The sequence below is a fragment of the Sarcophilus harrisii genome, chromosome 2 (genome assembly GCF_902635505.1).
Source record: "Sarcophilus harrisii chromosome 2, mSarHar1.11, whole genome shotgun sequence".
NCBI lineage: Eukaryota > Metazoa > Chordata > Mammalia > Dasyuromorphia > Dasyuridae > Sarcophilus > Sarcophilus harrisii.
Window position 1 is genome coordinate 261,277,422 of NC_045427.1, and position 26,678 is coordinate 261,304,099.

A 26,678-nucleotide genomic window follows, 5' to 3' on the forward strand; every position below is an offset into this window, starting at 1 on the left:
GTGGGTCCGGCTCGCCACCGTGTTCGCCTACGTGCTGTCCGTGTCCCTGGCCGCCATCGTCCTCGCCGTCTACTATAGCCTCATTTGGCAGCCGGTGGGGGCCGGCACTTCTGGGGGTCCCGGCGGCCCGCCCCCCGGCCCCTCCAACGCCACGGTCACGGCGCCGGCCGGAACCCCAGGGGCAGCGCCAGGGGCGCCCAACGCCACGGCCTCGCCGAGGACCGAGGCTCCTCAAGATGCGCCCCCGCTGCAGAACGCTGGGACCCCGGCCCGGCCGCCTGGCCGGTCCCGAGAGCCAGAGGAGGAAGCTCCGGCGGCGGCACCCGGGAGTCGCTGAAGCCGCTCCGGATGGGGGGCGGCTGGGAATCCGTCCCTGGCCTTCCCAACCCCAGGGGAGCAGGACTTTGCAGCCGCCGGTGCAGGGCGGGGAGAGTCGGCTGGGGGTGTGGACCCCCGGCCGGAGCCGCCAGCCGCCCCCGGGCCCGATTTGCTTCGGAGAGAGGGACCAAGATTCGCCGCTGGCTTTCTGTTGCGTCCTCAGAGGACCGTGATGCACTAGGGCCCGAGCCAGGAGGATGGTTGGGGTGGGGGGTGGGGAGATTCCTAGCCCCGAACCCTCTTGAGCTCTCTCTTGAGTATCTTTAAAGGGGGAGGGGTATCCCGGGCTTTCCCATCTCCCCCACCCCAGACTCAGGGGCCGGAGGGAGCTCTAGGGGGCTCATTTTATAAGCTGAAGCTCCCACAAAAGTGGGAAGCATAAGTAGTGGAGCTCAGGTGTCAACCTAGTTGCAAATGGCCACAGATGCATTTAATTTATAAATTCGTGTATATAGTTGTTGACATATGCACTTAGAAGCTATAATTACATAGAACTATATATATTCACCCACACCCTGAATAGCTACTGATTGGTGTGTCAAGCAAGGGCTATCGTCCAGAAAAAATGCTGCCCCCCTACCCAGGTGCAGCTAGTCAGGAGGGCACAGTATCTTTAGTCATGAAATTGCTTTATTCATCACCCCTCTCCTCCATCCTTCTCCAGTTGATTGATTTGTGACATCTTTAAACCAGCAACACTTATTGTTGGATTAGTTTTTAGACTTGATGTGACACTCTAAAAACCTCAGGAGGAGCGGAAGCAGTTTTTTGGGAGAATGGGAAATGGGATGACACCCCCCACCCTCCCAAGATGCTTCCTGTTGCATCTCCAATTATCTGGACTGGAGCCAGGATAGAAGGAAGGGAAAGAGCAAGACCTCTCTGTTTTATTCTTAACCTTCCCACCATTGGGGTGGGTTGGGGAAAAGTGAGCAAAGAGTGCCTGGCAAGAATTTTTCTGCCCTTCAAGGTCTGGCATTACTCCAGTAATCACACTCTTATCAAGCATAGACTTTCCTCCCTCTTGATCCTGTAGTGAAAGCCTAACCCTCTCCTTGGGACTAAATCTGTTCTGGTAAAATAAGAGCCTTGTCACCAGCTCTCTGGTTTAGGAACTGTACCACAGAATCAGAAGGGTTGCGGAGGTGGGCTTCAAACTTGTAATTGTGTTTAGGCACAAATAGCTTTTGTTAGCCAGCAAACAGGAAAAAAAATTCATGTGAAAGGTACATTGATGTGTTTTTCTCTCTCCTGATAAAATCTCATTTATTCAGCATATATTTTTTATTGTGGGGTTAAGAAACAAAGGAAAATGACATGGCTTAAAAGGAGCAAGAGTCATTCTTTCTATCTGGATTCCATTTCCCTCTGCCATTAGCAATAGCTAAATAAAATACTTGCAGTGCAGTGACAGGAGAGCAAACCCTTTAGTATTTCCTTTTTGGGAAAATATGGCACTTTAAGAAAAAAGAAAAGCAAAAAAACAAAACAAAACAAAAAAACCTTTTTCACCTGTGTGAAATAGTTCATCTCTGCTATTTTCTGGCCTAGTCTTTAGCCAGCTGCAATTCAAGTTTACCAGACAGCAGCTATGCTTTAAGCCATTGTCCTGTGTGGGCCAAGATAACAGCACCAGAGCTATAATAGTCTAGGAACAGGCCAGTAGCACTCTGAAGAGTACTGGCTAGAGAAAGACTTCTTAACTGCTGGCTATGGTCATTAGGAAGTCTATGGGACCTTTTTTTTCCCCAGTAGGGAGAATGGCGGGGGGAAAAAAAAACCATGAAATAATCACCTTTATTACTTCAATAATAGTCTGAAATTTATATTTACTGTGTGACTTTTTAGTCCTACATTTTAATAATTTGTAAGTTTATCTGTTGTCTCAAGACCTTTTGAACAAGAGACCATCTGGGATTCCTCAGCATTTCAGGACTGTCTTAATTCACCTTGGGATCAAAGAATCTAGCAAGACTATTTTAATGTCCAACTGCTGCCCCACTAACTCTCTAAAGCCTTCACTGGAAATGGGACATTAGCTCCAGCTCTAGGTGTGAACATGCTCAGAGACCTTATTTATAATTCAGCCATCTAAGATAAACCTGTACTCAAAAGTCCTGTATATTTTTAAAAGTTTTATTTTTCAGGTGAACAAAAATACATTCTAAGAACTCTGCCTAAACCTGTGTAAGAATTTTATTGTGTATTTTGTGAGATAACTCTGAGAGAAAAAGATGGGGACCAGGAGAAGAGTATCTTCGGATGAAATGAGCAGATATAAAACAGATTAGATTTAAGGGAGGGCTACTCTGAGGGATGTGGCTAGATTGGTTAATAAAAGAAGAAATAACTTCACTTTAGATTTGATGCAATATTAAAAATCTTGGGAATTAGTTGTGTATGATAACATAAAGTGTCTTTTACTGTCCTAACTCATCTGAGGTGTCCAAGCTTCAGTAAGCTCTCAGTAGTAACTGAGTAAATTTTAATGATGAGGATGAGAAATGACTATATGTTTGACAAGCTGATAATTGAAGTAAGGCTTTAAAAATCCTGATACCATTGCTTCTTTTCTCTCTCTTAAACCCTATTTCTCATGTTTAGCTCAAGAGTTTCCAATGGTGTGGATTTATTAATCTAGTGACTCTTCAGGGCAGTCCTGGCCCAGAGTCATTGTAAGATGCTACTTCATGGCTTTAACTGGGGGAAGGGGGAATGGAGGAAAGGAAACTTTCCAGCAAGGGAAGGGGAGTGCCAGCTCCAGAAACCTTAAAAGGCAGTTTTTGAAAAGCTGGGTAACAAGGTACAAACATAAGGGATTAGGCATGCAGCAAAGTACAGGGGAAGCAATTCAAATCAACGCATTGTTAGCTAAATGCTACCCAGCACAAATGTGGAGCTAGGAACCAATGTTAGAGGGCCCCCTGAGGCCAGTGCTTCACAAGAGCTGCTGGGGGGCAGCTGCTGGGTTTTGACATCACCTTGTAGTCTGCTGGGAAGCTTGGAAAAGGTCCGCCCTGCTTTTATTCCCTTGTTCAACTTGCACAATAGCATTTTGTTGAAGGGCTGAGTAAGGCAGAGCAAAGAAGTGAAAGGGTTACATGCTTTCTCTCTCTCTCTCTGTCTCTCTCTGTCTCTCTGTCTCTCTTTCTGTCTCTCTTTTCTCTCTGTCTCTCTTTTCTCTGTCTCTGTCTCTGTCTCTCTCCTCTCCGTCTCCCTCCTTCTCTCTCCCTCCTTCTCTCTCCCTCCTTCTCTCTCCCTCCTTCTCTCTCCCTCCTTCTCTCTCCCTCCTTCTCTCTCCCTCCTTCTCTCTCCCTCCTTCTCTCTCCCTCCTTCTCTCTCTCTCCCCCTCCCCGCTGTTTTGAAGCATTGGCCTCTTGGGGGCATGTTTTCCATGTTGCTTCTACAGCTGTACACAGCTTCACACATTGTGGCACATGACAGTAGTCTGTACTGTGCAATATGCAGGCCCCTGCTGTCTAATTAGAAGGGAACTGTTCCATCAAGACAGGGCCCAATTGGCTGGGGAGTATTGAATGGAAATAGCTTATTTGCAGGGGTTGGAATCCTACTTGCAGAAATACCCATTAACTCTCAAGCCAGCAGGGAGACGTTAAAGCCAAGAAGTTGGCTTTCTTTTTGAGTCTATTTTGTACCTGAAGTACTGGAACCGTGTGTGTGTGTGTGTGTGTGTGTGTGTGTGTGTGTTCGTTCCCCTAATATTTCTATGCTTTTATTCTTGGGCATTCAGAAAATCCTTTTTTTTAAAGTGAGATTTTAGAGACTTCCCTGTGTTGTTAAAGCTGGAAGTTTATGTTTTGAAATTTTTCCTTACTTGATATTGAAGTAGAGAAAAGTATTTCTCTGAAATGCTACTGTGGCATAACCCCCTTCTTTCTAAAAGTTGTGGTATATGTACTGTGAAGCTACTATTTCGGAAACTTTTCCACTTAGCTTTGTTATTATTACAGTTCTTTTGTCTCCACCAGCAAATTCTCAAATAGTGGGCATTTCACTTTAGTGTTTACTTCACTCACCATAGTTTGACATTTCAAGTTAAACTAGAAGCGACTTGTTTTGTCTAAAGAAACCAAAAGGATAGAACCTGAATTTTGGAACTACTGAAAGCTCCTTAGAATGAATGCCTTCCCCACCCCACTGCAAATAGAGAAGTATTTCTGAATTTGCTATTCTATGAAAAAAGCATCACAAAAATTGGAACAAGAGGTTTGGCAATTGTTAATGCTGTAAAGTTACCCATACATATAACCTGTAAATAAAAGGCTATTAAATAAAAAAAAGAAAAGAAAGAAAAAAGCATCACAGCCATACCTATCATATTGGCTGCTACAACAGTTCAGTTACATTTGGCAAAATGTAACTGGCTTTGTGGGTGTGAATAACACATCCTGTGATTTGTGAGAATAAGTTATTGAGGGCATATTGATTTCCTTTTCCAAGCACTGAACTTCCTGATTTATTTTAACATCTAGGGCATGCAGGTGTACCTCACATTTTTCTGGACTACAGGGGCCAAGATACTTGAAATAGCTTTCTGGTTTTGCTCAGGCAATAGATGGGAATTCCTATATATTGTTATGTTGGAGAAATACAAAATTACTATGAATATTAAATGAATTTCCAGTCTTAAAAGGGATAGATTTTTACATTTCCCAAGGGCACAGTGTGGATTGCATTTTAAATTTCTGATTATTTTTTTTTGTTTTCTTTCTTGGAATATGCTCTTCTCATTTCAGATAACTCCATTATATTCTGCTAAGTAGGGGAAAGGTATGAGACACAATAGAGAGAACACCAAATTGGAACCTAAATGATGTAGATTTTAGTCTTAGCTTTTACATTAACTGTGTTACTTCAGGCAAGTCACTTAAACCTTCTAGTCTTCCCTAATTTCCTTTCCATGAAAGGTATATAGTAAGCATATAATCAATGCTTCTTTACCCTTGTTTTATTTGACTATAATAATGTGAGATAAGTGGATGAGGTGATTTTAAAAAATCCCTTATAATTCTACAACTATTCTCTTCTCATGTGCATCACTTTATAAAACTGGATCCACTGCCTCTCTGCTCAGGCCTCTGTTTGCTTGTTGGTATTTTGAAAATACCTGCTCCCTCTGCAGTTTTTCAGTTACATCTGTTCCATTTGCTGACACAGCCCCTGGTTTGCTGTTGTCTCTGGTGCGATGCTTTTGTTCCTGCTGTTAGGTTAAAAAATAGGGTTCTCTTTGGTCACATGTCCCCGTTCTTAATAGTCACCTCCACTCCAAATACAGAAACAGCTATATCTCATATTGGGCATAATGGAACAAATGGGAACAGCTAAGTCATCACTAAGGAGCTATCAGCAGCATGAGTCCAAAACCACAATTTCACTCTATACTCCATGATGATTCTGACCTTCCTGATAACTGGCAGGACATTCTGCTGATTGAACTTAGTTTTTCTATCTTCTCTCTGACCCCTGCTTGTGTTCATACTTGCCTGAGAACTAAATAGCAAGCAGAACTGGCTCTTAGTAGGAAGAAAGCTTCCCACTAAACCAATACCATTATCTCCCTCACTACACACACAAAAAAAACCACATCCCTCACAAAAGCATCTGTGATGCATGATTAGTTCTTTCAAATAGCTGGCTATGAACTGGTCTACATGTGGCCTGTATAGCAAACCCTTGTTAGGAAGACTTCCTCTAACTTTGCTAAGTCCTGGTAACATGAAGACCAATTCATATCAGGGTAGGAGACTTTCTTCAGTGGACACAAACCCTCTGATTCGACTCAGGTAGAGATGTGTTGATCAATACACCTTCCATTTCTAATTTAGTTGTCATTCTGCTTTATCAACAGACAGCTTTTAGATGAAACTTTTAGATTAAAGCAGAGTTACTTCCTAAAGATATGTTGTTTCCAACTTGTCCTTGGTAAATGAGTTCTATGCCCACTCAGTTTTCTGCAACTGGCTTAGTAATTCAATCCAGCAAGCATTTATTAAGTGTCTAGTGTGTGTAATATGCTGTTATAAATGCTGAGGCACAAAAACAAAAATAATAATATAGTGAAAAAATACTGGACTAGTTCTACCACTTAACATCTTAGGGACTCTAGCCAAATGGATTCATTTTCTTGCATCTCAGTTTCCACACTTGTAAAATGGGGATAATTTATGTTTGTCATTTTGATAAATTAAATGAGATAATGTATGTGAAAGCACTAAGTGAAGTGCTATACAAATGAAAATATTATTGGTAGGGTGGGGGCAATATAGCAAAATAACCCTGGAATTTAGGCACTAATATTTACTCCTTCAATAACTTTATAACCTTAGTTAAGTTACTTTTTACTTTTCTATTACTAAATGGGAATTTATTAGAAGCTGTGAGATGCAAACCTGCTTTTAGCTCTTGGGAACAGATACCTCATAAATATGCGGTGTTATTTTTCCACACAGTATTTATCCCTCAGAGAGGTTGAATGGAAAGGAAAGGAAAGGAAAACTATAGTATTACTATAGAGGGTAGAAAGTTACCTAGCCTAACCTTTTCTCTGTCGGTATAAAATCGAGGACTGCATTAATGTGAAGCTCCTTGATTTTGACACAACAAATTTTCAGTGACAAACAACGTCCCATCCTTATGTAACAGGAAGAGAACTGTTATAGTATGGTAGAGAGTTAGGGTTGAAGAGAAGGCAGAATGGAAAGGTCTTCCAAAAATACAAAGGAAAGGGGAAAATAACAGTGATGTTCCTTCTTTGAAGGTTAATAAAAGACTTGATCTTGCTGAGAGGATCTTATTGGGGAGGAGACTTCTGCACTAGCTTCCCCTTTTGTCTCCTATAAAGGTCCTGATGTGTTTTATTTCACCCCCTGGCCTGCAGCCTGCTGTTCTCCAAGCTAATCCATAAAAGGAGCAGCGGATGCCACATACCATTCTTCCTGGTGCCAGGCCTGGCATCAAGTGGATGGATAATAAGTGGCCTTGACGTCTGAGCTCCTGCAGACTTGTCTAGGAAAAAGTAGCACTAGCTCCTCTATTGAGCTGTCACAGCCTTGAGATCTCCCACTCCTTAAGAGTACTTACTGTCCTGTGTGAATGCTTCCTACTCTGAACCCTGATAACCTTGTGGTGCTGAACTTGGGGGAATACACGGATACAAATGACTCAGCTAAATGCAAAAGGGAAATTGGGTCTCATTTCACATCCCTCCCCTGGATCCATCACTGCAAGAATTCAAGAAAGATCCTACATGTATAGGAGTCTTAGTGACTGTCTCCTTATATCTTTCCAGTATTGTTATAGTTCAACCCTTTTTCCACTCCCTGAGGCCAGTTTTAAGATTCAACGGCAGACTAACCTGAAATTGTAGCTCAAAAAACCCCAACAACCATAACCTTTCCTGCAGCTCCTGCCACAAATGCTTCCCCTTCTACACCTACATGAGCCCCCTCTGGAATCCGGAAGAGAATACTGCCAGGGTATTCCTATGGTTGACAAAGTTTGAACCCGGGGTAGAACAGTTCAGAGGCAAACTCCAAAAACAGAGTTAACTACTGGGGAGAACATTAAAGAAATAAGGATTGTGGTTTGGGAGTAGCTCAGCAGCAGCTGACAAGAATGTTAGTGATGTAAACAGAGCAGAGACAGTGCAGGATAAGGAACAGCCCTATCCAAAGACTTAAATAGAAACCAGAGTGTGAAGTCAAATGGAGAAATGGCCCCCAAATCCTTGTGACAGAATTGATGGTTAAGAAGAATCAAGATACTTTCCAAAAAACTGGATAGCCCTGCAGAACCTGAATCTACCTTGTAATTTCTGTGACCATGCAGTACGTCTTAATTACATTTAAAAAAAAAGTTTGGAGCTAAGCTATATTGAGCCCAGTCTGGATAGTGAAAATGTCAGGATTATATAAAAATGTTTCTCTTTAAAATTTCATAGTATGCCTTTCCCTTGATTTAAAATGGGCTTCAGAACAATTCTATCCTTAAACTCTCTCCCTACTCCCCTCCCAGATTTTCACAAGGATTGCCCCTTTTACAGTCTGTTGTTCTTCCCAAATCTCTTACAGTTTGTTTTCCCTCCCAGATCATAGACCGGAAGACTGTGAAGGCCAAGCTGAGATTTCTAAGAGGCTTGTATCAAGAATCTAGTGTTTTTCAAGTCTATGGAAACAAATATCTCTTTTGGGATAAAGCAGTGAAAGTTGCCCTAGGTGTGAGGTCTTCAGGTTAGCAAAGTGAAAAGCAAGCAGAACATAGGAGAAGAAAAAATGGAAAAAAAGTTTCCATTTGGTCAGGAATGCTTAATTTTATTTGTTTTAGATTACAATTTCACTTCAGTTGAGATACTGTTTGTTCCTTCCGTAGCTACTCACCAATCTCTTCAGCTTCTGATGTGGGATTAAAACCTAAATTTGTGGCATTGTTTCTCCTGACAGCTTTTTGAGAAATGCTCTGCAAACTTGAGATTCCCATCAAGTGAAATATCCTTTCTTTGCTGCCATCCTAACCTGGATTCCTCTAGCCTAGGAACCCACTAGAAAACTTGAATCATTGCTCACAGTTCCTTATTCTACATCCCTCATCCCATAATATCACACATGCAGACACAAAACACACAAATTTCTCAGTGAAGAAAGCACCACAATCCGGATGGATAGTCATCTGCTTTTAAGGGCAGGTGTAGTTAGAGGTCGTCAGAATTCAAGGTCAGCCTCCCCTCTAAAGCAGTTTTCCTTTGGAGAGAGGAATCGCAATGCTTTATACCAACTACAGGGACTTATATATGTCCAGCTAGAAGATAAGGGTCTTCCAGTTTCCCTAGCTGGGAACTGGATTTTCCATCTTAACCTAGAGTCCAAAAATATGTCCCTCAGGAGCAGTTACTTCCATATGAACAGAAATATTCTCACAAGCCATGAAATGATTTTCTTATTCTCTCCTTACACCAATCCCAGCATTCTAATCTTTTTTTTTCATCTTTTCCTCACTCCCTATTGTAAGAACCCAGCACAATCCCACTCAGGCCTTTTTTAAAGGCTGCATTTCATTTCAGGAGGCTGATTTTCCACATCCTGAAAGTAGAGATGGTGATCCCAGAAAGAAAAAAGTCCAAGGCCCTCCAGAATTCTACAGCATATTCAGCAACACAAGTGCCCAACCAGGATCATGAGTTTACTTCCATTCCTCAAATATCACCTCTTCAATCATGCATTATAGGGACCTTATATCTTCTGAACTGTCCAAGGTTCATTTTTTTGGCAAAGGGATAAACCTTCTCTGGCAGGGCAAAGGCATAAATAAAATAGAAAAACTCAGAGATGTACAGCAGTGGGCAATGCTCAGGAGGAGGAAGTTGGCAAAAAAAAAAGGAAATACATGATGAAATTTGGGCCTAAATGATGAGATCCAGGAAATGAGATTCACGAGAAAAAGATTCTACTAGGTACTCAAGAGAATCAACCATAGGTAGTGATGCTCAAAGAAATTCTGGTTTTCTTTCATCACTCTGAAAGACAGAAAGAAGGATACAATAGTTAACCCTAGGGATCCTTATTCCCACTCTACTCCCAACTTGGTAGAATGTTGATGCTAATTCAGATCCTGCTGTTCCCCCAGATTATGTCAACTGACTGCCTTCTTTCTCTCCACACTGCTAGTGAAATCAGCTCGCTCCATTAGTTGAGTCCCCTTTTACTCCTCAAAACAGCTTTGAGAGATGGCAAAATTTTGGGAACTGAAGCGATGGTAGGTGAGGTAGCACCTAAATGAGGTGAGTTATAATGCAGGGGATTTGGACAGAGCACAGGACCCAACCACCAGTGTCTGCCATGGAAACTATATTGGGAGGGCAGAGAACTCTCAAACTGGAGGACTGGAGCTAGTCAACAGACAAATCTGAAATATCCCAGACTCTAAGAAGCGGTGGGTAGGTAAATGATACAGGTGTGTCCTGGAGTCCTGAGCACAATGAGCGATTTCTGTTCTCAGTGCAGAAGGGAGTGACTGCTTATAGGATGCACCAAAGGGGATTTGGGATATGTTGCCAGCTGTTTCAAAATCTGAGGTGCTGCCATAAGAAGCGTATGGGTGTATAAGCTTACATGCGCAAACGTGTCCACACGGATGTGCACTGTGACATCTGGGGAGGGAGAGAGTTCCCTCAAATCAGCTTTTTTTGGTTAGTGTGTCATGCTCTTTAGCCAGCCTGGCACAGCAAACCAGAAGCCAACCTTTTGCTACCCAGAACGCTCAGGGTTCTTGATTCAGCACTTCTTTTCTTTTCCTTTCCAAACTCCCAGGTAGAAAAGCTGGGCCACTCACCGCCTTCTGGGATCCACCTCAATCCTGCTCGCCACTCTTCTCGTCGCTCTTTGCCCTTGGCTGGCTTTTCTGGGAGGGCTGCCCCTGACTTCCAGCCTGGCCTGCACCATCCTCCCTAGGTTCCTGGAGCCTCATCTTCTGCTCAGGGCCCTCTTGGATGCTCAGCTCTGCCATATTGTGGCTCAGCTTCTGGGCTTGCTCTGAAGGGTCAGGAGAGGGGAGGCTGCTCCCCTCGAGGCTGGCTCCCGCACTTGGCCGGCTGCCTCTGGCCGCAGGGCTGTTGGCGTCTCCTGGGGAGAAGAAAGGAAGCACAGGCACGACCTTCCGGGGGGACCGCGGCTCTGAGCTGGACCCTGTGTGGCTGGCACTGGGCTTGGCTACTCTCTCTCTCTGGGGCCCGTCCAGGCTGGGCAGACCGGTGCCGGGCTCCTGACTGCCACACTGGTCACTGTGTTCCACCCTCTTTACTCTCTGCTTGTCATCCTCCTCATTCTGTGACCTCTGTGTGTTGTGAGAACCCTGAAATAATGGAGTGAGGTGAGTCAGTGAGTCCAGGGTTTCTTCTCTCTCCTGGTCCCAGCTGCATCCCTCAGGTACCCACCTGACTCTCGGACTCCTCTCTGGGGCAGGATTGCTCCTCTCCCTCTTTCGTATCCCACCTGTCCAGGTAGAGCATATGGTGGGCACCCCTCTCCCTCTACCCCGAGCACCCTGCAGCCCCTGCTGAGTTTAATGTGTCTCCCAAGGGAGGAACTTAGGTACGAATGTTCACACAATCAGTTTGGGGACAAAATGAAACTAATTCAGAAGTTTTTTCCTTCTCACTTCTGCTTTCGGCCCTGTGAGTCGTCGTCTCCCCCCTCCCCACTTCCTTGAATGCTTCCTTGCTTCCAGATGCACAGCTGCTGTTTATCACCCTACCCATGCTGGTACCTCCTATGGGGACTCTAGGCATGTACCTGCCTGCGCTGCCTGGGAAAGGCATGCCAGGCAGTACCTCCAGGGACGTCGCTATTGTAATTACACGGCAACCTCCCAGAGGTACTGGGCTCCTGCTGCTGACAGCCTCTCCCAGCAGCTCATTAACCTGCAGCAAGGGAGAAAGCTGGGCAGAAAGCGACCCTGCCTCAAAGGGACGGGAAAACCAGGTACCTGGCTCGTTGCTCTCTGGTGTCCTTGGTCTCAGATGGGGAGAAGGGGCGGGGAGGGAGAGGCCGTGGTTGGGCAGAAGGAGATCAGCCTCAGCTTGGAGTACTCACTCACCTGGCACCCAAAGCCTGACTTTGCTCACCCTGGTGCCTATTACCTGCGGGCCCGGCCAGTTAGCCTGTCCTTCCCACGGGCTTTACTGCTCATGGCCGGTACCTTGGGTTTACCTAGGTTCCCACTGTGAGCACTGCTACCTGCAAGAGAAGATACATGCGTTCATTTGTCAATTCAACAAACACTTATTAAGTATGAGGTACTATCAGGTGCTGTGGATACAGATTAAAAAAAGATACAATTTTGCCATCAAAGAGCTTATAATCCAACAGGTTGGGGTGGAAATGGCAAGTATATAAATAAATATGGTACAAAATAGAATCTAATATGGCCAAAAGAAAGGTCCAGAAGAAATTATCTAAGAAAACTTTAGACAGGAGATGTCATTTTCAATTGAGAAGACTTCATGGAAGAAAGAACACATTAGAGCAGTGTCAGGGTACCTGATCCATCAGCCCAGGGTTCAGTAGTCTATGCATCTCATGCAGAAGCTGGAGAAATATAAAACCTTTGTTCCTACAACCCTCCTCTCTTTAGATCTCCTGACTCTGCTTACCTCTTTCATCAGGGGGTAATGGCCTAGACTGGAACTTCCGGTAATTCCTGGGTCCTGTGAGAACAAATGGAACAGGAAATGGCTTTGGAGACTGGATATCCCAAATAAGGATAATTATAATAGTAACTTGCACATATGCAATGTTTTAAGCTTGACAAAACACTTTCTCACAATAGCCTTATGAGAAAGGTAGTTCAAGATCAATTCCAGTTTAAGTTAATTTATTAGCAGTAAGAATGTGCCAGGCACTGTACTAAAATTCAGAGAAATTAAGTGATTTATTCCTATCACAAAGCTTGGAAATGTTAGACCTAGGAGTAAAATCCATGCCTTTTGACTCTGAGATCAGTGCTTGCCCCCATCATGTCATGCAGTTCAGATAAGGAAGGCTCAATGACTAAAAGGGGAAAATTAAAACCCATAAAGGAAACTTCCTTAAACTATGAAGGAACCCCAAATCACTAACCCATCATCATCCCTTACCCATACTTCAAATTTCTCCACCCAAAATTGTCAGAAAATGTAAGAGGAAAGTAGGATGTAAAGCAGAGAGGGACCTATTCACCCTTTTTGCTGCTACCCCCTGATATGCTCAGATCCCTGGCTTTGCTGGCATCCTGAAACCTGTTGAGAAATAAGAATTAAGTTTCCACCAGTGTTCCTGAGCAGTTGCAAAGACGGGGTGGTTCAACAAGGACACCCTCTGCAATCCAGACTTGTACTTCCCCAAAGACCTTCCCCACAGTCCGGTAGAACAGAAGGACAACATGAATGGAAAGACATGGGGCCTGGAAAATAAGACACAAAATGTGCAGCATAGAGCATGGGATAAGGAACAAAAATTATAGAAGCCCCAAGGCAGAGTCAGAGATCCTGCCTTCCCTTTGGGCAGAGCTCTTGGACCTTGCTCCCTCTCCAGCCATATGGTCACCCTCACAATAGCACATACATATGCTTAGACTTGTCCAGATCCCAAGGACGACGCCACTCTCCCTGAGCATCCCTGTGCCGTGCCAGACGTGCAAGGTCAATCTGTTCCCGCTCTTGCTTCCATCGAACATAATCCCTCCCAAGCTCCTGGGACCCTGGGCCCACAGCCTGGGACAAGGGAAATGGGGCAAAGGTTAGGTCTGGAACAAGAAGCTCCCAGGATCTTTGTAGGATAAAAGGCAAGGATTTGAAGAGTTATAACACTATCCTTTGGAAGGCTTAGGAAGGATATGGGAAGAAAAGGCACTTTTGCCACCCAGAGGTCATTCTTAGAACTGAGATGTTCATCTGTAGTAGGCTGAGTGTGAATAGCAATAATTTCCTCTTCACTTATCTTTCTCCACATGCAAACCCAGTCCAATTCTGTCTAACCACCTTGTATATGGTCTTTTTCTTTCTTTCTTTCTTTTTGTGATTCCTCTTGCTATAGCAGAAAACTCTTGGGTACCTCAAGCAACTTCTCAGAGCTACCCACAGATGGGAGAGATGCTTCTTTAGACATATACAATTTGCCCCACTGTCTCTTCCCTCTACCAGTCCCTCAGTGCAGCACTTAGGCCCCTAGGGCTCTGGAATCCTGCCTGGATCCTATACATCCTGGAAGACTTACCTTTTGTCCAGGTTCCATAGTGATTGCTATCTGCATGGGGCTTCCTAGGCTGGAGCCCCCTCTCAGAGTGCTTTCGTCTCTTTGACTCCTAGCCTTAGTTGACACAATCCTCTTGCCCTGGAAATGTTGAGTGTGGGGAGAGAATAGAGAAACCTTCAAGCTGAAAAAAGTGGGGTAAATACATATATATATATATATATATATATATATATATATATATATAGTGCAGGAGAAATAATTGGTCAGTAGCTTGGATCTGAGAGCTAGGTCCCAGAGTTCTGATTGTGCCTGAGCAGCTGAGTAAGCAGAGATTGATCCCTATCTCTGTGATCCTCCATCAGCCTCCCCTAACCCCCTCCCAGCTACACTCAGGGGATCACCTCACCTTGACTTTGTTCTCCATGGTCACTGCCAACTGGACCCGCTTCCCCAACCGAAAGGTAAAGGTGTGATCATCCTCTTCTTCCTCATCCTCTTCTTCCTCCTGCTCCCCAAGTTCCTCCTCATTGTTCACTCCTGGGCCCAGGCTGTTAGGATGACTGCTTGCTCTCCTATCATTCACCACCCGCTTCTCCTGAAGGGGATGGGTTCCTTAACCCTTCAGTATTCATAAGGAAAACTAACTTGGAGTTCCATGGGCAGAAGTTGGGATGGTTGGGTTCTATGGTCTTGTTCCTCTCCCATTCCCACCCCCATCTTCCTATTCCAGTAAGGACTCTCTCTGAAAACAGCAAAAGAACATTATTGGAGCCATGAAAATCAGTCTACTCCACAAAGAGGCTTGCATACCAGCAGCATTAGACTCTTTGGAGGCCCAGTGCCACCCCAGCGGGCAGGGAAATGCCTCAGTGACCCTGTCACCCAAGAGCCGGGAAATCTTCAGAGAAGAGACAATGGGGCTTTGTCTCTTACCCCCCCCCCCATTCCTCCTTCTTCTCTTCCCAACTGGGTTTTTAACTCCCCAAGGTTTGAATCTGGCTACCCTAGATAACAAGAGTAAGGGCTGCCTTCAGCAAAAAATGTGAAGGAGAGCAGAGAGGAACAGGAAGGGAAGGGAACAATAGACAGTGAAGTTGAAGAAGCTAATTTTCAGGACCCCTTGCCTTGACCCAAAGAAAGAGAGAAGTTGCAAACCCTGGGGATGTCTTCATTCTCCTGGTGAGGAGCAGTCAGGAGGTAGAGGGAATTATGGGAGCAAAGGTAGAGAAAAGGGAACAAGTATTTCTTAAGTGCCTACTGTGCTTCCAGGCACTGGTAAATGCTTCACAAATATTTCATTTGATCTTCACAATAACCCTAGGAGGGGAGTGCTATTATTATTCCCATTTTACAGCTGAGCTGAGCTAGACAGAATAAGTGACTTGCTCAGCTAGTAAACACTTGAAGGGGGATTTGAAGAAAGGTCTGATTTCAAGCCCAGCACTCCATTTTCCTATACACCCAGATGCCTCCATCATAGGCACTTAGTAAATGCTTACAGACTTGACTAGAATTTAATTAAAGGAAGGTTAAGTGATTGTGTGGGCACTTCTTGAGACCAGCTGATGGGTAAAAGAAAGATCTCCTTGCCCTTAGAGCTCTGAGGAATCAAGCATAGCCACCCACCGGGCACAGGCTGACTATCCTCTCCCACCCAACACACGATCTCATATAGAGCCCAGACTTACACTGTGAGCCTTTGTAATGGTAATGGTAAGTCCGTCTGCCCGAGGTGGCCGAGGAGCAGTCACTGCCATACCCTCCTTCTCTGCCTGCCTCCGGTCTTCCTCAATCTCCTGTGTGACATCCCAAGAGTCAGTTCTCAAGGGCATCTCACAGACACAGTCTCCACCCTCCTCCCTCAGCCTCTTTGAAGGGACAATATATCGGAAATGTATGAATGAAAAAGTGCTTATTAAGCCTTTACTATGTTCCAAGCATTGTGCTAAGCAGTAGGGGATTCAAAAGGAAAAGGAAAGACAATCCAAGATAGACATGAGAAGACATATTCACTGGTCACTACTAACTTAGGGACTGTGTAAAGACACAGAGAGAGATGCCAGCATGTATCCAGCCTCAATCCACAACTAGATATGTGGATTGGAACAAATAGAGAGACCATGACACACAGATCAAGAAATAGTTCCTGAGACAGAGGGACAGGTGTGTGGAGTCTCTCAATCAGCCAGGTTTCTCCTCATAGTTTGTCTTGGCCTCACTTCTTCTAGATAACTTACTCCTTGGGGCGCTTGTCTCTCCTGTCCTCTTCATCCACCTCCCCTAATTTCCCAGGCCTCCATTTCCTCCGCTCCCTCCCCACCCAGTTCCCTGGCCCCCTGCTGACCTGATACCTCCGCAATAATGCTTGGTTCTTCCTTCTAAGTGCCACAATTCTCCTGTCCAGCTCTTCATCCTTCTGCTCTTTCTTGCGAAGCAGAGAGTCAGCCACCCCAGTCCCCTGCAAAGCCCCACGGCTCAGCTCAGGTGCTGAGGACTCCCTCGTTAGCCAGTCCTTGAGTTCCCCTATTTCTCTCCTCCCCCCAACCAGACTACAACCTGCAGCTCTCCTAGTCTGGAAGAGTTGTAGGTCAGGAACCATCATGAATGTGATGGGGCCCCTTTCCCTCAGTTTGCCCTCCTGTTGACCGGCTCAGACTAAAGCCCCTTTTGTGGGCTGTGCCACAAGAGGTGAGCCAGAGCTAGGATCACAGGGAGAAAGGGGAAGCAGGAGAGGTCACAGGGGATGGGGCCCATGGAAAGGCCATTATTATGTCCCAACCACACTCCCAGTTCAGAAGTGTCTGCCTTGATATTGAGGGGGAAAGGGAGGCAAGACATCTCCGTCTGTCTGGTTGTCAGATATCTGCTGCCTCCTGAGGCAGAGTGGTAGCTGCCGAGGGAAGAACTCATCCAGGCTCCTCTGAACTCCCAGCCCAACCCTGAGGAACTACCCCATTCCCGCTCCCTATGAAGCTACCTCCACTGCCCTTCCCCCTCTGAGCTCTCGGGGGAGCAAGGTTGCTGAGCTTGGAAGCGGAGTTATAAATGGCTCTGCCTCTGGCAACAGAAACCTACCGTAGCTGGGAAACAGCCAGGGGATTCAAGAGGTTGGATGGGGTGGGCTATTTCCATCCCAAAATCAGAACCCCAAGGAAAAAGAAGCAACAATTCCATTTGGCCCGGGCTCCTGGGACTCCTCAACCCCCTTCCCCCTACACCCCGGGTCCCTTCCACGGCCAGGCCAACCAATCGGCTTCGGCAGGAGCAGGTCCCACAGGCCCTTTCTCCTCGGTGCCCTTTACCACCAGCTGCCTGGGCAGCACCGAGGGAGCCAGCCAGGAAGGCAGAGTGGGGGTGGGGACTCTGAGCGGGCCCTCCTTCCCTCGGTAGGAACTGCTTTCCCACTCTGACATCCTCGGAGCGGAGTTGGAGCCTTGCCCTTACCGGTGCCCGCAGCCGCAAGTCCCGGTGCCCGGCCCGGCCGCCGCTGAGCCCCCAGCAGAAGCTTCCCCTACCCCACCCTCCTTCCCAGCCATGTCCGGCTGCCCACTACAGCCACTCTCCCTCCTCGGGTGGGAGAAACCGTGCTAGCGGGCCTCCGGCTCCCCCCCGCGCGCCGAGGACCCCCGCCCCACTCCCTGGCCCGGCCAGGGGCCACTCACAGCGGGGTACATGGCGGCGGCGGCGGCGGGGCTCTGCGAGCAGCTCCCCGGGGAAGCCAGAGCCCCAGCGCAGAGCCGGACCTGGGCCTCGGCCGGCCTCTCCCAGCCGGCTCTGCTGCTTCGCACGCGAGATCATGTTGTGATTACAAGCGAGGGCTCCGGGCTCGGGGCCAAGCGTGCCTCCGCGGCGCCACACCGGTCCCACCCACCCCTCCAACACCAGACGCACACGCGGGAGAGCCCCGGACGGGCCGGCCCTCCCGGCCTCTCCCTCCTGCCCCAGCCCGGGCGCGGAGCGGCCGGCTCTCGCTCGGGACCGAGCCCACGCTGGCGGGCTCCACAGGAGGGGAATATTTTTTCCTTCCCAAGAATCCAAGCTGGAAAAGAGTCCCAGAACTCAGAGCCGTCCTCCTTCTCCAGGCGCCCAACCCTTGGCGTCCCACCTTTCCCACTCCCCATCTCCTGCTCCGCAGGAAGCGACTTGGTCCATTACTTAGCCATTTTAGAACCCTCCGGCGGCAGCCCCAGATGCATCTGTGATCTCATGCAGGGGGGTGCCCCCTTAAACAAGGGGGTGCCCAATTCCCTGGTGCCGGCCCATCCTGTGCCACCTCAGCCTGCTCTCTCACAAATGGGAGGGGAGAGGGGGCGCTGGAAGAAGGGCGCTCCAGAATGAAAGGGGCCTCTAAAGATAAGCCTCTCTTCTTGGGAGAAGCTTTAGGTTATTTTAAAAAAAAAGGCCGCAGTTTCCCAAAGGCCGCTCAGCTCACTCTCAAGCCTTCCATCACTCAATCAACAGGCATTTATTAAGTTTCTGCGTGAGTCAGGCTTTGTGCTAGACACTGGAGATACAAGTTTAAAGAATGAAACAATCCTTTCTAGCAAATAGCTTATGTTCTAATGAAGACAAGGAGGAGGTATAGAAATAAATGAATAATAAATAGGAACAGAATAAATACAAAAATATACAAGATAAGTTGGGAAGGAGGCCACTGGTAGTTGGGGGATGGAGCTTCAGTTCTAAGCTAAGTTCATTGTCTTTTTTCGGTAACCGCCCAAGATATAGAAAGGAAGGATACGAGCATTTATTAAGTACCTACTGTGTGCTAGGGAATGTGCTTTACAAATCTTCTCTCATTTGATCTTCACAGTTACCCTGGGAATTGGGTAATAACATCACCTATTCCCATTTTACACTTAGGGGAACTGAAGTAGATGATAGTTAAATGACTCCTACAGCTGGTAAGTGGAAGTGAGATTTGAACTCAGTTCTTCCTGACCCCAACCCAGTGCTCTTGTCCTCTTAGCTGCCTCTGAATATAGATGCCCATGAATGAACTCCATAGGCTTCCATCCAAACATATGTGAGAGGCTAGACCACAGATATTCTTCATCCTTCTGCTTTTTCCTATATGGATAGTTAGACTGAACTACTTGGAGGTGAGCACGAATCTCACTTATGAATCTCTGCACTGTTCCTTGCTTTGATTTTAAGAATAGGGACAGAAATAGGAACTGGACCTGTGATTTCACTGGCATAGGGAACTCCCACAGGAGAAAAGACCTTCTACCAATACAGGTCAGGACTTTCTTTGCAACTTGTAATATTGGAGCACAGAGAGGTTTGAGTGATTTGGGGTCCCAGAGAGTCATATAGTTAGTATGTGTCAGAGGCAGGACTCAAAACCGGGTCTCTCTGGTTTCTAGGCCAGCTCTTTATTCATTAGTTCATGCTGCCCATCATAACGTGTTAGAAAATTGTGCACACCCTTTCATCCAGTAGTATCACTACTGAGTCTGTATCCCAAAGAGATTATAAAAAAGAGAAAAGGATCCATATGTTCAAAAACATTTGTGGCAGCCCTTTTTGTAGTGGCAAGGAACTGGAAACTGAGTGGAATGGCTGAATAAGTTGTGGTATATGAATGCTATGGAATATTATTGTTCTGTAAGAAATAATGAGCAGGACGATTTCAGAAAAGCCTTATATGAACTGATGTTGAGTGAAGTGAGCAGAACCAAGAGAATGTTGTACAAGTAACAAGATTATGTGATGATTAACTATGATGGACATTTTTCAACAATAAGCTGATTCAAGGCAATTCCAATCGATTTGTGATGGGAAGAGCCATCTGCATGCAGAGATTGTGGAGGCTAAGTATAGATCAAAGCATGGTATTTTCTCCTTTTGTTGTTGCTGTTTTTTTCTCTTTTGATCTGATTGTTCTTGTGCAGCATGATGAATATGGAAGCATGTTTGGAGGAATTGCACGTTTGGCATATATGGGATTGCTTGCTGTCTTGGAGAGGGGGAAGCGGAGAGAGAAGAGGGATTTGGAGCTCCTTAATAACTAGGTGCCAGTTCTCCCCTCTCTCCCCTTCCTCTAATTCCTACCCTACTTGAAGAAGCTTGGTCTACTCCAATCCTTGGAACCTCTGTCCTCTTCCCAACACTTATTACTTAGGAACATGGTCTCTTACACACTTGGATAAACAGGATGGGTTGGTTATTGTTTTTCATTCCCCAAGAGGACCAAAATGATGCCATCATGTCCGTGTCAAGTTATAGTATGTCTGATTGTGGCTGATCAGATCAATAGTAGTGGGAATAGTAGCCCATAGGTTGGGCACAAATGGTGCATATAAAGATTTCAAGTTGAGAAGTTTCTAAATTTGTACATCTCACATTTCTTTTGAGCTAATGCAATTATGCTTTGCTCACAGAGCACAAAGCCTTCTTTGAGTCAGGCATGCCATGCTGGGCAGACCTGTGCTAGTATCTCTTATATCTCCTAATCACTTCTAAAGTTCTTCAGGGAAACCTTGAGAATGTCCTTGTACCTCTTCTTCTGATATCTATGTGAGAGTTTGCCTCGTGTGAGGTCTCCATAAAATAGTCTTTTAGACAAACACACATTTGGCATTCAAAGAATGAGACCAGCGCATTAGGGTGAAAAGTTCTGTGCAGTAGAATTTGAATGCTTGACAGTTCAGCTCGAGAAAGGATCTCAGTGTCCAATACTTATCTTGCCAGGTGATTTTCAGAATCATCCTAAGACAATTCAGATGAAAGCAATTTCATTTCCTGGGAGGGAGTCATCAACTAGAATTCTTCCAGTAGGATGGTGGGATTTTGGACCTTACCATCTGTCTAGCCACTGCTCCCTAAGGGTCACTGCTGCTACAGTAATTGATTCTATCACTATGTCCTTCAGACCTTGGATATTCTAACATCAATCGGTAAACTCTATTAAGAAAATCCTATGTGTCAGGCACTGAACTAAGTGTAGCGGATACAAAAAAAGAAGCAAAAGACAGTCCCTGACTTCAATGAGTTGACAATCTTAATGGGGGAAACAACACGGAAATAAATGTAAATAAAGCAAGCTATATACAGAATAAATAGAAAATAACAAACAGAGGCAAAACACTGGAATTAAGAGGGTATAAGAAAGTTTTTCTATACAATGCGGGATTTTAGTTGAGACTTAAAGAAACCAGGGACATCAGTAGTCAGAGAAGAGGATAAAGAGAGGTTCAGGTATAAGGAACAAGTGGAGAAAAGCCTGATGCTGAAAGATGGAGTGTCTTGTTCATGGGGCAGCTAGGAGGCCAGTGTCATTGGCTCAAAGTGTATATGTTGAGGAGGAAAGGTAAGGAAAGAATGAAACAAGAAAGGTAGGAGTAGGTTACAAAGGGCTTTGAATTCCAAATAGGGCATTTTGTATTTTTTGATCCTAGAAGCAATAGGTTTGACATCTGACCTTCTGCTGTATTCTAAGGATACCTTGGCTTTATCATCCCTCATGTCAGAAAGAACCATTAGGCTTTTCCATCAGCCTTTAGAAAGTTAAAGCTTTCTTTATGCATTGTCTCCCTTACTTAGAATATAAGCTCCCTAAGAGGAGAAATTATTTTGCTTTTCTACTCATATCCCTAACATTTAGCAAAGTGCTTGGCACATAGTAAACCAGAGCTTCTTAAATGTTTTCCATTAGTGACTTCTTTTCACCAGAGAAATTTTAACATGATCTCAGGTGTATATAAAATAGGTATACAAATCAAACATTTACTGGTCATAAATCATAATTTTGCAACCTGCATATTCAGTTACCAGACCTCAAATGGGACCACATTTTAAGAAATTGAGTATACTTTTCTTTTTCACTTCCCACCTAAGTCTTTTCTTCCCCAGTCATCGTTCATCCTACCTAATGAAGACAGTATAGATAGTTTGGGAGTGTCCCTCTTTCCCATTTTCTCTCTTAAGGATTAGAAAATAGATCAATGCCAAGTATGTATTTGGTCTTTTTTACAATAGTTTAAGCTCTCCCCCATCCAAAGTGGTAAAAAGGTACCAGAAGTGGTAACATGGAGTAGAAATACGAAATCTATTTGAGAGAACATAATTGTAAAAGAATATTACAAAAATAGTATATAATAGAGATTCAGTTCAAGAAATGGAGAGACTATGACATAGACAGATGAATAGCACACAGGGGCAAATAAATACAATAGAATAGAATATGAAGGCAGTCATAAATGAATGAGCATTTTGCTTTGAAAGGAGCATGATTTTTAAGGTCTCAGGAGAGGAGAGGGATATAAAAGTGGGATTTAGGGAGTAAGAGGAGGAACCAGGGAGTAGTTGAGGAGAGGTCAGGGAGAGATCAAGGAGGAACTAGGTGGAATCCATCTGGCTAACCAAGTTCCAGAATTGAATAAAGATATGCTAATCAAGACAATCTCAGAGAGGTTGAGCTGATTATGAGTTTCAGCCTCAGTGATTGAGACAATGGAGGCTGAACGAGCTGATTAAGAGTTCTGGCCTCACATCACACAGATCCCTGCCTTTTCTCTGCCAAATCCAATAGACGTGATAGAAAGAGCTATCTGCATCCAGAAAGAGCACTGTGGGGATTGAATGTGGATCATGACTTAATATTTTCACCTTTTTGGATGTTGTTTGCTTGCTTTTTGTTCTCTTTGTCATTTTTCTCTTTTTTGATCTGATTTTCTCTCATGCAGCATGATAATTATGGAAATGTGTATAGAAGAACTGCACATGTTTAACCTATATTGGATTACTTGCTATCTAAGGGAGTGGGTGGGGGAAAAAGAAGGAGAAAAAAATTGGAACACAAGGTTTTGTAAGGAGAAATGTTGAAAACTATCTATGTATATATTTTGAAAATAAAAAGCTAAAAAAAAAATACAAATGTTAAAAAAAATTAACTAGTCTAAAAACAAACAATCAAAAAATGGACCTTACAGGCTATCAGAAAGAGCTACTGCTGCCTCCAAAAAAAAACTATATATATATATGTGTGTGTGTGTGTGTGTGTCTATATGTATGTATATATGTATATATGTATGTATATGTGTGTATATACACATACATACATATACACACACACACACAACATTGATACCTAAATTCCACTGTTTATCATTCTTCTGGGTTGGGTATTTTCTTTTCCTTTAAAAATGCACCCATTCGTAGAGAGCTTATTAAGCCCCTAACCTTTAGCATCATGGAATGTTAAGGCAGAAGGGACCTTAAAGAAAATTTAATATAATACATTCATTTTTAAAATGAGGAAGCTGAAACCCAGAAAAGGGAAGTTATTCTCTAAGTAACAAGGATGATTACCAGAAGAACCAGCTTTAGAGCAGAGGGACAATATCCTTTCGATTAACATGCTTAGGATGAATAAGTTTATTCCAAGTGCCTAAAGGCCAACACTCAGCCCAGGGCCTTGTTCTAAGGCAATTCATCGAATTTTTTTTTTTTAAGTTTTTTCAACTTCAAGAAGCATTTCCCTCTATAATAGTCCACAGAAAACAAATTTAAATAATATTAATAGGATGATGACATGTCCCGGGATAGTTTCTATCTGAATTCTACCAAATAAGAAAAGAACAATTATTTTATATCATAATTATAATAATACCTGTCATTTACATAGTGCTGGGATCTCAGCTATCTCTTTCTCCACTTTCTTTCTTCTCAGCTTTGGCCCAAGCACAAAAGTGAATTAGGGGAATCTGACCACTTAAAAGAATGGTCAGCCTCCCCTTCTTCTTTTTCTCTTTGGCTCTTTATAATCCCACCTCAGAATCCTAAGGAAAACTATTTAAAGATTAAATGTTGCTCATGTCCAAAAGAGGGGTATAAGAAGGTATTCAAGGTATAATATAGATCAGGTATTGGACAGCTATTTATTTCTTCTATTTGTTGTTGCTATTCAGTTGTTTCAATCATATCCAATTCTTGGTGACCCCTTTTGGGGGGAGGGGTTCCATTGGCTAAGAGTGGAGTGGTTTACCCTATCTTTCTTTACAAATAAGGAAATTAGGGCAAACAAAGTAAAGTGACTTGTTCAGAATCACAGAACTACTAAGTATTTTATTTGAACTGGAGTTAGGTCTTCCTGACTCCAGGTCTGGCACTCTATCCACTGCCCCACTTAGATGATTATTTCTTCTGTATCAAAGAAAATACTCTCTCACACATACAATACTCTCAAACATGAATGGATAGAAAAATCTAAACAAGCTGCAGCAGTAACATAACTACCATCATACTCTCCTAAGAGGTTGACACTTAAAATATCAAGAGAGTTTTCATGATCGCTGAATAGCATTTTACATTTCATCCTCTAAATGATTTCCTTTGGGTCTTCATGTCTATATCTTCATGGTCCATGCTTCAGCCAAGCCAGTCTAAGACTTGGATTCTTCTTTCTCTCAGATTATCTTCTTCAAAGAAATACTATAATGAAAGTAGAAAGCACGCCTCTCTGTGGGGCAGCTGGCCCTGAGGACCCAAGATCTTCCAACTATAGACTCAAAAGGCTGCTTCCTGTCATGCAGTTAGCACAGGAACCTAGGAGCTCTCTCATATTCCCAAAGTTGCCTTCAAAGCTGCTCATGATCTCAATATCACAGTTTGGTGTCCTATGCTCAGAGGAGAAAACACAAAGCAAAATAAGTCTCAAAACCTGGGTTCAGCTCATCCAGGCTGGATGAGTTCCCTCTTTAGCTGCTATGTAGTAGCAGCCTATGCTGCCAGGATGGAGAAAACTGTCCCTCAAAAGATGCCTTAGAGTTGTACCAGGCCATTCAAAGCTTAGAAAGGAGAGAGATAGGAATAGCTCTTCCTGTTCAGTGACCAACAAGAGGATTATCTCAAAGTTAATTCCTTCAGCATTGAGTTCAATGTGTCCTTGGGAGTTATCTCAGGAATTCAGGCATATGCTCTTTGAAATAGCTTCTAAAAATCCATCTCCATAAATGTTTTTGGGGTACAACATGAGTTACACAAACTCACAACCACAAAGTTTCTCTTTTTATCTCACTTCTACTCTTAGGAGATGATTTCCTGTAATACAGTAAGCGCAGACTGAGAAACCACTACCGCCACCAGCTCTTTTGATGATCCCCACTCATGCTGTCTCCTGCACTAGACAGAAACCAGCTCCAACTCCATCGGAAACAGCTTCTAGAAAAATTCTCTCCAAATGTCTCTTCTCCTTTATTGACCTCAACAAGTCTTATTTCTGAGAATATCTGTCTTGGTATTTGAGATTCTCCAGCTCTTCAACCTCTATTCCTTGAATTGCCAAAGAGTATTGGGTCTAGGAGGGACAGACTTGGAATCAAAAGACTTCCATTATAATCCTGTCTCCAAAACTTACTAGAAAGCATCTGAGGCCACATCTGAATTCAGGTCCTCCTGACTCTAAGGCTGGCACACTGTACCACTTAGCTGATCTTTAGATTGACATTTTAATTATGGAATATCATTTTCTTAAAAATTTTTTTTATTATGGATATCAGAGCTGGGAAGGACTTTGAAATCATCCATCCAATCTCTTCATTTTTCCAGATGAGGAAAACAAATTTAAAAATTGAAATGATTTGTCCAAGTGTTATAGTTAATGCATTTCTCCTAAACTCCAGGTCTAGTATGACTCATTTTTTCCTTCTACTCCCGCTATTAAATACACTCAATTTATAACTTTTATTTTTGCCTTTTTCCCCATCAGAAACATTTCCTATTAAATCCTTTCCTGTAACAAAGAAAAAAAATGTGCTAAAGACAACTTTCAAAATAATTACAGTTGACAGTATGTATAGAATCCTACACCCGAAGATTCTTATCTCTTTACTAGGAGAAAAGAAGATATATTTCCTCCTCTTTTTTCTGAAACCAAGATTAGTTCCTACAATTCGCTGGAATTCAGTAGCATCTTGTGGCAATGTTGTTATCACTTCTATTTCTGAAAAGCTGTCCCTTTCCCTACTGTTATTTGACATCATTCCAGCACACTTTTCACTATGCCACAGATGGTAATCTCCAAATGCCTCATACCCAGCCCGGAAAGGTTCAGGATAAGGACAACTCTCGCCGCTGTGTGCTCACTTCAGTCTGTAAAATCTCTGTGTAGGTGAAAATCTGGTGAAAATGAATATCAAGGGTAGTCTTGAAAAGGAAAGAAGCTACCAATTAAGTAACCTGCTGGAGTTGGAAGCAGTGGAGGAAAGGAGTCTAAGCCCTATGATGAGGTAGAGGAGTGCTATGGGTTGAGAATATCAGAGTCTTACTTGGCTTTAGCACCAGCTATCATCCCCCACTCCCCACATATCCAAGGCTTAGGATAATTATCATGTTCCCTCATCTCACATCTCTATCCTATAGGGCAATGGTTCTCAAAATTTGGTCCAGAGAATCCTGAGGGTCTCTGAAACCCTTCCAGAGGGTCTACAAATTCAAAATTAGTTTTTATTTCTAATATGATAAACCTCTGACAAAAAATTCTTTAGATAGATCCTCAATAATTTTTAATAATATAAAATACTATACATAAAAATATTAACAATGTGAAGAGTA

At 44.0% G+C, this 26,678-nt stretch overlaps 2 protein-coding genes across 2 annotated transcripts in view; one reads left to right on the forward strand and one right to left on the reverse strand.

Annotated features, from left to right (window-relative positions):
* Positions 1–2,560, forward strand: part of INAFM2 (InaF motif containing 2) — a 2,874-nt gene extending 314 nt beyond the window's left edge. Inside the window, exon 1 of the mRNA XM_023500500.2 lies at positions 1–2,560. This exon is cut by the window's left edge and continues 314 nt beyond it. Coding sequence (XP_023356268.1) covers positions 1–337 — 337 coding nt within the window. The 3' untranslated portion in view covers positions 338–2,560.
* Positions 2,561–8,692: 6,132 nt separating this feature from the next.
* On the reverse strand, positions 8,693–17,952 carry CCDC9B (coiled-coil domain containing 9B). The gene is given in 13 exon segments (XM_031952087.1): positions 8,693–9,907; positions 10,723–11,241; positions 11,324–11,381; positions 12,029–12,125; positions 12,542–12,595; positions 13,107–13,165; positions 13,491–13,639; positions 14,142–14,258; positions 14,527–14,715; positions 15,809–15,916; positions 16,465–16,578; positions 17,783–17,845; positions 17,847–17,952. Coding segments are annotated over 12 exon segments (1,581 nt in total). The 5' UTR covers positions 17,919–17,952; the 3' UTR covers positions 8,693–9,907; positions 10,723–10,740.
* Positions 17,953–26,678: the final 8,726 nt, after the last annotated feature.